A 13,863-nucleotide genomic window follows, 5' to 3' on the forward strand; every position below is an offset into this window, starting at 1 on the left:
GAGAGATCCGTGGATCCACCTGGGATGTTGGAGGGGAAGGTCCTGGGGGTCTCTCCCATGGGATTCTGATACACGCATATATAGCTCTATATACAGATATATATATGGGATATTGGAGCCCGAGGGGTCCCTTCCAACTCTAGGATTTTATGATAGAGAGAGATCCGTGGATACACCTGGGGTGTTGGAGGGGAAGGTCCTGGGGGTCTCTCCCACACAGACATAGGTATGGGATATTGCAAGGGATATCCCTTCCAACTCTAGGATTCTATGAGAGAGAATGAGAGAGAGAGATCTGTGGATACACCTGGGATGTTAGAGGTAAAGGTTCTGGGAGTGTCTCCCATAGGATATATAGCTCTATATACAGTCACAGACATCGATATGGGGTGTTGGAGGGGATATCCCAGGGGGTCCTTTCCAACTCTAGGATTCTACAAGAGAGAGAGATCCGTGGGTACACCTGGGGTGTTAGAGGGGGTTACCCTGGGGGTCTCTCCCATAGGCTATATAGCTCTATCCAGACATGGATATGGGATGTTGGAGGGGATATCCCGGGGGTCAGTTCCAACTCTAGGATTCTATGAGAGAGAGAGAGAGAGAGAGAGAGAGAGAGAGATCTGTGGATATTCCTGGGATGTTGGAGGGGAAGCCCCTGGGGGTCTCTCCCATAGGCTATATAGCTCTATACAGACACAGACATAGGTATGGGGTGTTGGAGAGGATGGCCCTGGGGGTCCCTTCCAACTCTAGGATTCTATGACATATAGAGAGAGATCCGTGGATCCACCTGGGATGCTGGAGGGAAAGGTCCTGGCTGGGGGTCTCTCCCATAGGATTCTGATACTACATATATAGTAGTATATACACAGGCACAGACATAGACATGGGATGTTGGAGGGGGTATCCCGGGGGTCCCTTCCAACTCTATTACACAGAGAGAGAGAGTTCCGTGGACGCACCTGGGGGTGGTGGGGAGGGCGGGGGTCGTGCCCGGGCGGGGGTCCTTACCTGGAGGAGCCAGTGGCAGGTCTCTCCGACGAGGGGGAAGCCCATGGACCCCTTGGGCAGGGGGAGCTTGGAGGCCTTGTCTCGCGTGGCGGCCCAGCGGAGCTGCCAGAGCTGCTGGGCGGCGGCCAGGAGCAAAGAGAGCGAGACCAGGCAGGCGGCCGCCGTGGCCAGCGCCGAGAGCAGCTCCAGCCCCGAGGCAGGCATCGCCCCGCGTGGGAAGGCAGGCACCACCACGCCACGCAGCCTCCGACGGCAGGCAGGCAGGCAGGCAGGCAGCTCAAGCGGATCCCTTCCTCTCCGGGACAACTCGCCTCTCCTCCGTGGCAAGAGGGAAACGGAGGAAAGGGGTCCCCCAAAACCCACGCAGGAGAATCGAGGGGAAGGAGGAGAGGACAGAGAGATAGAGAAGAGAGAGAGAGACGGCTTGGAAGGGAAGCCCGCGCGCGCCTCTCTCTCCTCTTCTTCTACTTCTTCTTTTTCTTTCGCGGAGCGGACCCACGCAAGACGGGCAAGCCGAGTGGGGACCTGGCTCACGGGGCTCCCCCGCAGAGAGCGCTCGGGGAAAGGAAGGAGGAAGGCACTCGGCGCCGAATGGGGCTCCACGGAGTGGGACACGCGTGGGAGGGGAGGGCGCCCGGATCCGAGTCAGAGGGGTTTGGCGAGGGGTCTGCCCGGGTTCTCCGAGGAGGGCAGCACCTTCGGGAGGGTCTCCACGCGGGAAGGGAAGGCAAACCCGAGGCGGAGTGGGGAAAAGAAGCGAGCAAAGTGGGCGTCCGGGCGGCGCGCCGGGCTCTTCTCTCTCGTCCTCCGGCGCGGAGCGGGCTTTTGGGGAGACCTCGGAGGAAGAGGAGGGGGGAAGAGGAGGAGGAGGGCGGGGCCAGGAGGAGGAGGAGGAGGAGAACCAGGAGGGAGGCGGGCACCTGAGCAGGAGGAGGAGGAGGAGGAGGAGGAGGCAGCGCAGGAGGAGCGCAAGGAGAGAAGGAGGAGAAGGAGGAGGAGGCGCGCCCTGGCCTTCCTTCTTTCTGGCTGTCTCGCCTTTGCGGCCGAAGGGAGCCCCGCGGGTCTTATATAGAGAAGTAGCGCGGGGCCCTCCCCTCCTCCTCCCCCCTCTCTCCTCCCCTCCCTTTCCCTTCCCTTCTCTTGAATGAAGGAGGAGGAAGAAGAGGAGGAGGAGGACGCGCCCGGCTCCCGGTGAGTCCCCGCCGCCAGACGCCTCCAAGCTGGAGAACGAGGAGGAGGAGAAGGGACCGAGGCCGGGAAGAAGAAGGTAAAGGAGAGAGGGAAGAAGTCGAAGGAGAAGGAGAAAGAAGGGCTGGTGGAGGGGAAAGGTGAAGGAGGAGAAGGAGAAAGTGAGGCGGGGAGAAGGAGGAGAGGAAGGTAAGAGAAGGAGGAGAAGGGAACGAGGTGGGGAAGAAGAAGGTATGGAAGGGAGGGAAGGAGAAGGAGAAGGGGAAAGAGGGGCTGGCGGAGGAAGAGAAGGAGGAGGAGAGGAAGGCAAGAGAAGGAGAAGGGAGCGAGGTGGGGAAGAAGAAGGTAGAGAAGGGAGGTAGAGAGAAGGAGAAGGAGAAAGAGGGCTTGGCGGAGGAAGAGAAGGAGGAGGAGAGGAAGGCAAGAGAAGGAGAAGGGAGCGATGTGGGGAAGAAGAAGGGAAGGAAGGGAGGGAAGTAGAAGGAGAAGGAGAAAGAGAGGCTGGCGGAGGAAGAGAAGGAGAAGGAGAGGAAGGCAAGAGAAGGAGAAAGAGAAGGGAGCGAGGTGGGGAAGAAGATATGGAAGGGAGGGAGGTAATCGGAGAAGGAGAAGGAGAAAGAGGGGCTGGCGGAGGAAGAGAAGGAGGAGGAGAGGAAGGCAAGAGAAGGAGAAGGGAGCGAGGTGGGGAAGAAGAAGGGAAGGAAGGGAGGGAGGTAGTCGGAGAAGGAGAAGGAGAAAGAGGGGCTGGCGGAGGGGAAAGGCGAGGGGGGAGAAGGAGAGAGTGAGACGGGGAGGAGGAGGAGGAGAGGAGAAGGAGAAGGGAACGAGGTGGGGAAGAAGAAGGTATGGAAGGGAGGGAGGTAGTCGGAGACGGAGAAAGGGAGGGAGGTAGTCGGAGATGGAGAGAAGGAGAAAGTGAGACGGGGAGAAGGAGGAGGAGAGGAGAAGGAGAAGGGAACGAGGTGGGGAAGAAGCAGGTAAGGAAGGGAGGTAGGGAGAAGGAGAAGGAAAAAGAGGGCTTGGCGGAGGAAGAGAGGAAGGCAAGAGAAGGAGAACGAGGAGAAGAAGGGAGCGAGGTGGGAAAGAAGAAGGCAAGGAAGGGAGGTAAGTAGTCGGAGAAGGAGAAAGAGGCGTGGGTGGGGAAAGGAGGAGAGGGAAGAGTTCGAGGAGGGAAAGAGGTGGCGAAGGGGCAGAAGAGGAGGAGGAGGAAGAGGAGGAGGAAGCGCCCGGCTCCCGGTGAGTCCCCGCCGCCAGACGCCTCCAAGCTCGGAGGAGGAAGAGAACGAGGAGGAGAAGAAGGGACCGAGGCGGGGAAGAAGAAGGTATGGAAGGGAGGGAGGTAGTCGGAGAAGGAGAAGGAAAAAGAGGGGAAAGGAGAGAGAGGGGAAGGAGAAAGTGAGACGGGGAGGAGGAGGAGAGGAAGGCAAGAGAAGGGAGCGAGGTGGGGAAGAAGAAGGTAAGGGAGGGAGGTAGTCGAAAAAGTGAAGGAGAAAGAGGGACTGGCGGAGGGGAAAGGTGAGGGAGGAGAAGGAGAGAGACGGGGAGAAGGAGGAGGAGAGGAAGGCAAGAGAAGGAGAAGGAGAAGAAGGGACCGAGGCGGGGAAGAAGAAGGCAAGGAAGGGAAGTGGCCAAAGAAGGAGAAAGAGAAAGAGGGGCTGGCGGAGGGAAAAGGCGAGGGAGGAGAAGGAGAAAGCGAGACGCGGCGGGGGAAGAGAAGGCCAAGAAAAGGAGAAGGCGAAGAACAAGGAGAAGGGTCCGAGGTGGGGAAGGAAAAGATAAGGAAGGGAGGTAGGTAGCCGGAGAAGGAAAAAGACGGGGTGGCGGAGGAAAAGGAGAAAGAGGCATGTATGGGGAAAGGAGGTGAGGGAAGAGTTCGAGGGGGGAAAGGAGATGCCGAAGGGGCAGAAGAGGAGGAGGAAGAGGAAGACGCTCCCGGCTCCCGGAGAATCTCCGCCGTCAGAGGCTGCCCGGCTCGGAGGAGGAAGAGAACGAGGAGGAGAGGAAGGCAAGAGAAGGAAAAGGAGGAGAAGGGAGCGAGGTGGGAAAGAAGAAGGTAAGGAAGGAAGATAGCCGGAGAAGGAGAAAAAGGGGGTGGCGGAGGAAGAGAAGGAGGAGGAGAGGAAGGACAAGGAGTGGGGAAGAAGAAGGCAAGGAAGGGAGGGAGGTAGCTGGAGAAGGAGAAGGAGAAAGAAGGGTGGCGGAGGAGAAAGGCGAGGGAGGAGAAGGAGAAAGTGAGACGGAGAGGGAGAAGGGCCAAGAGAAGAAGGTCTTGGGCGAGGAGACACGGGAGACGGAGAAGGGACGTAAGAAGGGAAAGAAGGAAGGTAAGTATCTGGGGAAGGAGAAAGAGTGCTTTTATCAAAAACAAGACTAAGGAAAAGGAGACGGGAGAGAAGTGGGGAAGAAGAAGGTAAGGAAGGGAGGGAGGTAGCCGGAGAAGGAGAAGGAGAAAGAGGAGGTGGCGGAGGAAGAGGAGGAGGAGGAGAGGAAGGAAAGAGAAGGCGAAGAACAAGAGTTCGAGGTGGGGAAGAAGAAGGCAAGGGAGGGAGGTAGTCGGAGAAGGAGAAGGAGGGCTTGGCGGAGGAAGAGGAGAAAAGGAGACGGGGAAAGAGAACGAGGCGTGTGTGAGGAAAGGAGGAGAGGGAGCAGGTAGAGGGGAAAGGGGGTGGCGAAGGGGCAGAAGAGGAGGAGGAGGAGGAGGACGCGGACGCGCCTGGCTCCCGGTGAGTCCCCGCCGCCAGAGAGGAAGAGAAGGAGAAGAGGAAGGCAAGAGAAGAAGGGACCGAAGAAGGTAGAGAAGGAAGGAAAGTATCCGGAGAAGGAGAAAGGGTGCTTTTATCAAAAACAAGTCATGCCAGACTAAGGAGAAGAGACCGAGGTGGGGAAGAAGAAGGTAAGGAAGGGAGGAAAGTTACCGGAGAAGGAGAAGGGATCCAGGTGGGGAAGAAGGCAAGGAAGGGAGGGAGGTAGCCGGGAGAAGGAGAAGGGACCGAAGAAGGTAGAGAAGAAAGGGAAGTAGCCGGAGAAGGAGAAAGGGTGCTTTTACCAAAAACAAGTCATGCCAGACTACTCTGAAGAAGGAGAAGGAGAAGGGAGCGAGATGGGGAAGAAGAAGGCAAGGGAGGGAGGGAGCCGGAGAAGGAGAACGAGGGGGTGGAGGAGGAGAAAGGCGAGGGAAGGGAAGGAGAAAGTGAGACGGGGAGGCAGAAGAGAAGGCCAAGAGAAAGCCTAGAGCGAAGAGAAGTGGCAAAAGGAGGGAGGGGAGCAGGTAGAGGGGGGAAAGAAGGTGGCGAAGGGGCAGAGGAGGAGGAAGAGAAGGGAGCGAAGAAGGTGGAGAAGGAAGGGAAGCAGCCGGAGAAGGAGTGCTTTTATCAAAAACAAGTCATGCCAGACTAATCTGAAGGAGAAGAAGAGAGCGAGGCGGGGAAGAAGAAGGTAAGAAGAAGGAAGAAGAAGTCGGAGAAGGGGAAGGAATGAGAAGAAGAACAAGGAGATGGGACCGAGGTGGGGAAGAAGAAGGTAAGGAAGGAACGTAGCCAGAGAAGGGGAAGAAAGAGGAGGTGGCGGAGGAAGAGAAGGAGGAGGAGAGGAAGCAAAGAGAAGGAAAAGGGAGCGAGGTGGGGAAGAAGAAAGCAAGGTAGGGAGGTAGGGAAAAGGAGATGGAGAAAGATGGGGTGGCGGAGGAAGAGAAGGAGGCGGAGAAGAAGGAAAGAGAAGGAGAAGAACAAGGAGAAGCATCCAAGGTGGGGAAGAAGGTAAGGAGGGGAGGTAGGTAGCCGGAGAATGAGAAGGAGCAAGAGGGTTTGGCGGAAAAAGAGAAGAAGGAGGAGAGGAAGGAAAGAGAAGGAGAAGGTAGCGAGGTGGGGAAGAAGAAGAAGATAAGGAAGGAAGGAAGGAAGGTGGCCAGAGAAGGAGGAGAAAGAGGGGGTGAGCTCCTGCTGTTAGCCTCGGCTCCTGCCAACCTAGCAGTTCGAAAACATGCGAATGTATGGTACTGTTCCGGCGGGAAGGTAAGGGCACCCCATGCAGTCCTGCCAGTGGCCACATCACCTTGGAGAGGCGTCTACGGACAACGCCGGTTCTTCTTCATCTTAGAAATGGAGAGGAGCACCAGAGTCCCAGAGTTGGGCAGGACTGGACTTCATGTCAAGGGGAAATTTCCCATTGGGAGATAGGGACAACTGCCGAGCTGCTGAACTTCCTGATGGAAAGGTCAGCAAGTGTAGGAAGCATTATGAGCTCCAGTTGTTAGCCCCAGCTCCTGCCGACCTAGCAGTTCGAAAACATGCAAAATGGGAGTAGATCAATAGGAACCGCTTCTGCGGGAAGGTAATGGCACTCCATGCAGCCATGCCAGTGGCCACACAGTCTTGGAGGTGTCTACGGACAACGCCGGCTCTTCTGCTTAGAAATGGAGAGTTCCACAGTCGGACACGACTGGACTTCATGTCAAGGGAAAGCTTTACCTTTACATAACTCTCACTGGGAACCGCAGTGGTGCAGCGGGTTAAACTGCTGATCTGCTGAACTTGCTCATGGAAAAGTCGGCAGTTGGAATCCGGGGAGCAGGTGAGTTCCTGCTTTTAGCCACAGCTCCTGCCAACCTAGCAATTCGAAAACATGTGAAAGTGAGTAGATCAATAGGTACCACTTTGGTAAGAAGGTCATGCTGGACACATGACCTTGGAGGTGTCTACGGACAACACCGGCTCTTCGGTTTAGAAATAGAGTGGAGCACCAGACTATCTCCCATTGGGAGCCCCCAGTGGTGCAGCAGTTTAAACTGCTGAGCTGCTGAACTTGCTCATGGAAAGGTCGGCAGTTGGAATCCGGGGAGCGGGTGAGCTCCTGCTGTTAGCCCCAGCTCCTGCCAACCTAGCAGTTCGAAAACATGTGGTGAACTTGCTGATGGAGTGAGTAGATCAATGGAGTAGATCAAGTGAGTAGATCAATAGGTACCGCTTTAGTGAGAATGTCATGCTGGCCACATGACCTTGGAGGTGTCTATGCACAACACCGGCTCTTCGGCTTAGAAATGGCGAGGAGCACCAAAATTTGTGAAGGTGAGTGGATCAATAGGTGGGAAGGTCATGCTGGCCACATGACCTTGGAGGTGTCTATGGACAATGCCAGCTCTTCAGCTTAGAAATGGAGATGAGCACCAGAGTTCCAGAGTCAGATACAACTGGACTTAATGTGAAGAGCAAAGCTTTACCTTTACCTATCTCCCATTGGGACCCCAGGTGGCGCAGCAGGTTAAACTGCTGAGCTGCTGAACTTGCTCATGGAAAGGTCGGGGAGCAGGTGAGCTCCTGCTGTTAGCCACAGCTCCTGCCAACCTAACAGTTCAAAAACATGTGAAAGTGAGTGGATCAATAGGTACCGCTTTAGTGAGAAGGTCATGCTGGCCACAAGACCTTGGAGGTGTCTATGCACAACGCTGGCTCTTCGGCTTAGAAATGGAGACAAGCACCAGACTTCATGTCAAGGGGAAAGCTTTACCTTTACCTGTCTCATTGGGTTAAACTGCTGAGCTACTGAACTTGCTCATGGAAAGGTCGGCAGTTGGAATCCGGGGAGCGGGTGAGCTCCTGCTGTTAGCCCCAGCTCCTGCCAACCTAGCAGTTTGAAAACATGCAACGGCAAGTGGATCAATAGGTAGGAAAGGTAACAGCACTCCATGCAGTCATGCCTATGGCCACATGACCTTGGAGACATCTATGGACAACGCCGGCTCTTCGGCTTAGATATGGAGGTGAGCACCAGAGTCAGACGCAACTAGACTGAATATCGGTACAACTCCGGTGGGAAGGTAATAGCTCTCCATGCAGTCATGCCAGCCACATGATCTTGGAGACGTCTATGGACAACGCCAGCTCTTTAGCTTAGATATGGAGATGAGCACCAGAGTCAGACACAACTAGACTGAATATCGGTACAGCTCCGGCGGGAAGGTAAGAGCTCTCCATGCAGTCATGCCTATGGCCACATGACCTTGGAGACGTCTACGGACAACGCCGGCTCTTCGGCTTAGATATGGAGATGAGCACTAGAGTCAGACGCAACTAGACTTAATGTTGGTACAACTCCGGCGGGAAGGTAATAACACTCCATGCAGTCATGCCTATGGCCACATGACCTTGGAGACGTCTATGGACAACGCCGGCTCTTCGGCTTAGGTATGGAGATGAGCACCAGTCAGACACAATTAGACTTAATGTTGGTACAGCTCCGGTGGGAAGGTAACAGCACTCCATGCAGTCATGGCTATGGCCACATGACCTTGGAGATGTCTATGGACAATGCCGGCTCTTCAGCTTAGATATGGAGATGAGCACCAGAGTCAGACACAACTAGACTGAATGTCACTCACAAGGACGCCCTTCACCATGGGATTCACCTGGGTTGTTGGTGGAGGGTGTCCTTGGGGAGTGGGGCGGTCAGAGTGTGTCAGAGTGTGTCCTCCTCCTTCTTCTCCTCCTTCTCCATCTCAGGTGAAAACCTGCTTCCTTGGGTGGCAAGAGAGCTTTGGAAGCCTTGGAGGAGCCCTTCCTGGTTTGGCTTCTAGTGCTGATGTCCAGGGAAGTCCTGGTCACACTCTTCTCCTGCTTTGGCCAGACCTCCTCACCTGGAATCAGAACCCTGGTTCCAGTTTTGGGCAAAGCAAGTCCAGTTGGAGATTCAGAAGCTCCAGCAAGTGCAGAGAAGGGTCAGCCAAATGGTCAAAGGTCTACAAACGATGAACCCTTCTGAGGAGCAACTTGGAGAGAGATTCGGAACCTCCAGCAAGTCCAGAGAAGGGTCGGACAAATGATCAAAGGTCTGCAATTGATGAAGCCTTCTGAATAGCAACTTGGAGAGAGATTCAGAACATCCAGCAAGTTCAGAGAAGAGTTGGCCAAATGGTCAAAGTTCTGCAAATGATGAACCCTTCTGAGGAGCAACTTGAAGAGAGATTCGGAACCTTCAGCAAGTCCAGAGAAGGGTCGGCCAAATGGTCAAAGGTCTACAAATGATGAACCCTTCTGAGGAGCAACTTGGAGAGAGATTCGGAACCTCCAGCAAGTCCAGAGAAGGGTCGGACAAATGGTCAAAGTTCTGCAAACGATGAACCCTTCTGAGGAGCAACTTGGAGAGAGATTCAGAACCTCCAGCAAGTCCAGAGAAGGGTTGGCTAAATGGTCAAAGTTCTGCAAACGATGAACCCTTCTGAGGAGCAACTTGGAGAGAGATTCAGAACCTCCAGCAAGTCCAGAGAAGGGTTGGCTAAATGGTCAAAGTTCTGCAAACGATGAACCCTTCTGAGGAGCAACTTGGAGAGAGATTCAGAAGCTCCAGCAAGTCCAGAGAAGGGTTGGCCAAATGGTCAAAGTTCTGCAAATGATGAACCCTTCTGAGGAGCAACTTGGAGAGAGATTCTGAACCTCCAGCAAGTCCAGAGAAGGGTTGGCCAAATGGTCAAAGTTCTGCAAATGATGAACCCTTCTGAGGAGCAACTTGGAGAGAGATTTGGAACCTCCAACAAGTCCAGAGAAGGGTTGGCCAAATGGTCAAAGTTCTGCAAATGATGAACCCTTCTGAGGAGAAACTTGAAGAGAGATTCAGAACCTCCAGCAAGTCCAGAGAAGGGTCGGCCAAATGGTCAAAGTTCTGCAAACGATGAACCCTTCTGAGGAGCAACTTAGAGAGAGATTCGGAACCTCCAGCAAGTCCAGAGAAGGGTCGGCCAAATGGTCAAAGATCTACAAACGATGAACCCTTCTGAGGAGCAACTTGGAGAGAGATTCGGAACCTCCAGAAAGTCCAGAGAAGGGTTGGCCAAATGGTCAAAGTTCTGCAAACGATGAACCCTTCTGAGGAGCAACTTAGAGAGAGATTCGGAACCTCCAGCAAGTCCAGAGAAGGGTCGGCCAAATGGTCAAAGATCTACAAACGATGAACCCTTCTGAGGAGCAACTTAGAGAGAGATTCGGAACCTCCAGCAAGTCCAGAGAAGGGTTGGCCAAATGGTCAAAGGTCTGCAAACGATGAACCCTTCTGAGGAGCAACTTGGAGAGAGATTCGGAACCTCCAGAAAGTCCAGAGAAGGGTCGGCCAAATGGTCAAAGGTCTGTCAACGATGAACCCTTCTGAGGAGCAACTTAGAGAGAGATTCGGAACCTCCAGCAAGTCCAGAGAAGGGTCGGCCAAATGGTCAAAGGTCTGCAAACGATGAACCCTTCTGAGGAGCAACTTGGAGAGAGATTCGGAACCTCCAGCAAGTCCAGAGAAGGGTCGGCCAAATGGTCAAAGATCTACAAACGATGAACCCTTCTGAGGAGCAACTTGGAGAGAGATTCGGAACCTCCAGCAAGTCCAGAGAAGGGTCGGCCAAATGGTCAAAGATCTACAAACGATGAACCCTTCTGAGGAGCAACTTGGAGAGAGATTCGGAACCTCCAGCAAGTCCAGAGAAGGATCGGCCAAATGGTCAAAGGTCTGGAAACTATGAACCCTTCTGAGGAGCAACTTGGAGAGAGATTCAGAACCTCCAGCAAGTCCAGAGAAGGGTCGGCCAAATGGTCAAAAGTCTACAAACGATGAACCCTTCTGAGGAGCAACTTGGAGAGAGATTCGGAACCTCCAGCAAGTCCAGAGAAGGGTCGGCCAAATGGTCAAAGGTCTGCAAACGATGAACCCTTCTGAGGAGCAACTTGGAGAGAGATTCAGAACCTCCAGCAAGTCCAGAGAAGGGTCGGCCAAATGGTCAAAGGTCTGCAAACGATGAACCCTTCTGAGGAGCAACTTGGAGAGAGATTCAGAACCTCCAGCAAGTCCAGAGAAGGGTCGGCCAAATGGTCAAAAGTCTACAAACGATGAACCCTTCTGAGGAGCAACTTGGAGAGAGATTCGGAACCTCCAGCAAGTCCAGAGAAGGGTCGGCCAAATGGTCAAAGGTCTGAAAACGATGAACCCTTCTGAGGAGCAACTTGGAGAGAGATTCGGAACCTCCAGCAAGTCCAGAGAAGGGTTGGCCAAATGGTCAAAGATCTACAAATGATGAACCCTTCTGAGGAGCAACTTGGAGAGAGATTCGGAACCTCCAGCAAGTCCAGAGAAGGGTCGGCCAAATGGTCAAAGGTCTACAAACGATGAACCCTTCTGAGGAGCAACTTGGAGAGAGATTCAGAACCTCCAGCAAGTCCAGAGAAGGGTTGGCCAAATGGTCAAAGGTCTGCAAACGATGAACCCTTCTGAGGAGCAACTTGGAGAGAGATTCGGAACCTCCAGAAAGTCCAGAGAAGGGTCGGCCAAATGGTCAAAGGTCTGTCAACGATGAACCCTTCTGAGGAGCAACTTGAAGAGCTGGGCAGGTTCAGCTTGGAGGAAAGGAAGCTGAGAAGCAAGGCTGCAATATTTGGGAGGGGTCCCATTAGGAGGAAGAGGGCCAAGCTTGTGTTCTGCTGCCCCAGAGACTGGGTCACAAGGCAGCCATGGGTTCACATTCTTGGGAAACAGGTCCTCAACCTTAGGTAGAACTCCTTCTAGGTAGAACTCCTTCTTGGCAGGGAGTTGGACTGGATGGCCCATGAGGTCTCTTCCAACTCTTTGATTCTATGATTCTATGATTCCCTGGCTGTTCAAAGGCAGAAGATGCTTCCTCGGAACTCTGTGGAGTCTCCTTCCTTCTCTGGAGGATTCTGAGCAGAAGTTAGATGGGTATCTGTTAGGAGGGATTTGATTGTGTCTTCCTGCGGGGCAGATAGAAGGAGGTTGGACTGGATGGCCTTGAGGGATCCCTTCAAACCATGATTCTGTACTTTTCTGAGACCTTCACGGGCAGCACCTTGATTTTTAAGACCACCCAAGCTCTAATCTTATAGGTCCTTTTGGTCACCCCCATTTCCTCCATTATTTCCTCCATTATTTCCTCCTTTTTCTCTGCTGTCTCTTCAACCTTTATGATGGCCGGCTGGACCAAAGAAGAGCCCGATGCCAGTCCCTTTGGGACAAAGCACCAAGGAACTGAAATGCACAAAAAGACCTTTGCGGAAACTTGGTCTGCTTATATTTGCTCTGCCAATGATCAATGCACAGATCGAAGAAGACAACCTCCAAGGACTCATGTTTACATATGGAACGAAGCACTTGACGGAATCAGGCGCTAACTCCGGAGACCGGATTGGATACTGTACATTGCACTGATGCTTTGCAATGGTGTATTAATTCTTTGCAAGCGTGTATTCATATCCATGCTTTGCAATGGTGTACTCATGCTTTGCAACGGTATATCCATGCTTTACAACGGTGTATTAATTATTACAAATTTATGCCTTGCAACAGTGTATTCGTGTTTTGCAATGGTGTATCGATTCTTTGCAATAGTGTATTCATATTCGTGCTTTGCAATAGTGTATTCATGCTTTGCAACGGTATATTAATTCTTGCAAGAGTGTATTCATATTTATACTTTGCAATGGTGTATACATGGTTTGCCATGGTGTATCAATTCTTTGCAAGGGTGTACTCATATTTGTGCTTTGCAGTAGTGTATTTTTTGCAATGGTATATCCATGGTTTGCAATGGTGTATTAATTCTTGCAAGAGTGCATTCATATTTATGCTTCGCAATGGTGTATTCATGCTTTGCAACAGTGTATTCTTTGTGATGGTGTATTCATATTCGTGCTTTGCAATGGTGCATTCATGCTTTGCAACGGTATATCCATGCTTTGCAATGGTGTATTAATTCTTTGCAAGGGTGTATTCATATTTATGCTTTGCAATGATGTATTCATGCTTTGCAATGGTGTATTCTTTGCAATGGCGTATTCATGCTTTGCAATTGTGTATTAATTCTTTGCAAGGTTGTATTCATATTTATGCTTTGCAATGGTGTATTCTTTGCAATGGTGTATTCATGCTTTCAAAGGTGTAATAATTCTTTGCAAGTGTGCATTCATATTTATGCTTTGCAATGGCGTATTCATGCTTTGCAACGGTGTATTCTTTGCAATGGCGTATTCATGCTTTGCAATTGTGTATTAATTCTTTGCAAGTGTGCATTCATATTTATGCTTTGCAATGGTGTATTCTTTGCAATGGCGTATTCATGCTTTCAAAGGTGTAATAATTCTTTGCAAGTGTGCATTCATATTTATGCTTTGCAATGGCGTATTCATGCTTTGCAACGGTGTATTCTTTGCAATGGTGTATTCATATCCGTGCTTTGCAATGGCGTATTCATGCTTTGCAACGGTGCATTCTTTGCAATGGTGTATTCATATCTGTGCTTTGCAATGGTGTATTCATGCTTTGCAACTGTGTTTGTTTGTAGATGCTTTTTGTTTTGCAGATTGCGTTTAATGTTTATTTTTTCCTCAATAAAAGATTATAATGATAATGGGCTCCATGGCTACCTTTCCTGGCTTGGGTCAGCCTCCCCAAAAAGCCATTTTGGATGGGATTTTTGAGGAAACAGTAGAGTTGTCATGGGGGAAAGGGGACCATACTGCCCAAAGGGTCCAGAGATGACCGAGCCTTTCTGTGGCCAGGCAGCTCCGTCCCAGGGACCCTTGTGTTTTGCCAGAAAACTCAACCTGGGGCTAGAAATAAAGGGATTTGAACCCAGAACCTCCTCTTTAGGACAGCGGGGAGCTGCCCTTTGGACACTTGGTATCTACC

General features: G+C 52.2%; 1 protein-coding gene across 1 annotated transcript in view; it reads right to left on the reverse strand.

Annotated features, from left to right (window-relative positions):
• CYP26B1 (cytochrome P450 family 26 subfamily B member 1) overlaps positions 1 to 1,309 on the reverse strand; it is a 49,893-nt gene extending 48,584 nt beyond the window's left edge. The window contains exon 1 of the mRNA XM_060779519.2: positions 1,012 to 1,309. Coding sequence (XP_060635502.1) covers positions 1,012 to 1,215 — 204 coding nt within the window. The 5' untranslated portion in view covers positions 1,216 to 1,309. The remainder of the gene's footprint in view (positions 1 to 1,011) is intronic.
• Between the last annotated feature and the right edge of the window lie 12,554 nt (positions 1,310 to 13,863).

The sequence above is a fragment of the Anolis sagrei genome, chromosome 5, assembly GCF_037176765.1.
Source record: "Anolis sagrei isolate rAnoSag1 chromosome 5, rAnoSag1.mat, whole genome shotgun sequence".
In the NCBI taxonomy this organism is placed as follows: Eukaryota; Metazoa; Chordata; class Lepidosauria; order Squamata; family Dactyloidae; genus Anolis; species Anolis sagrei.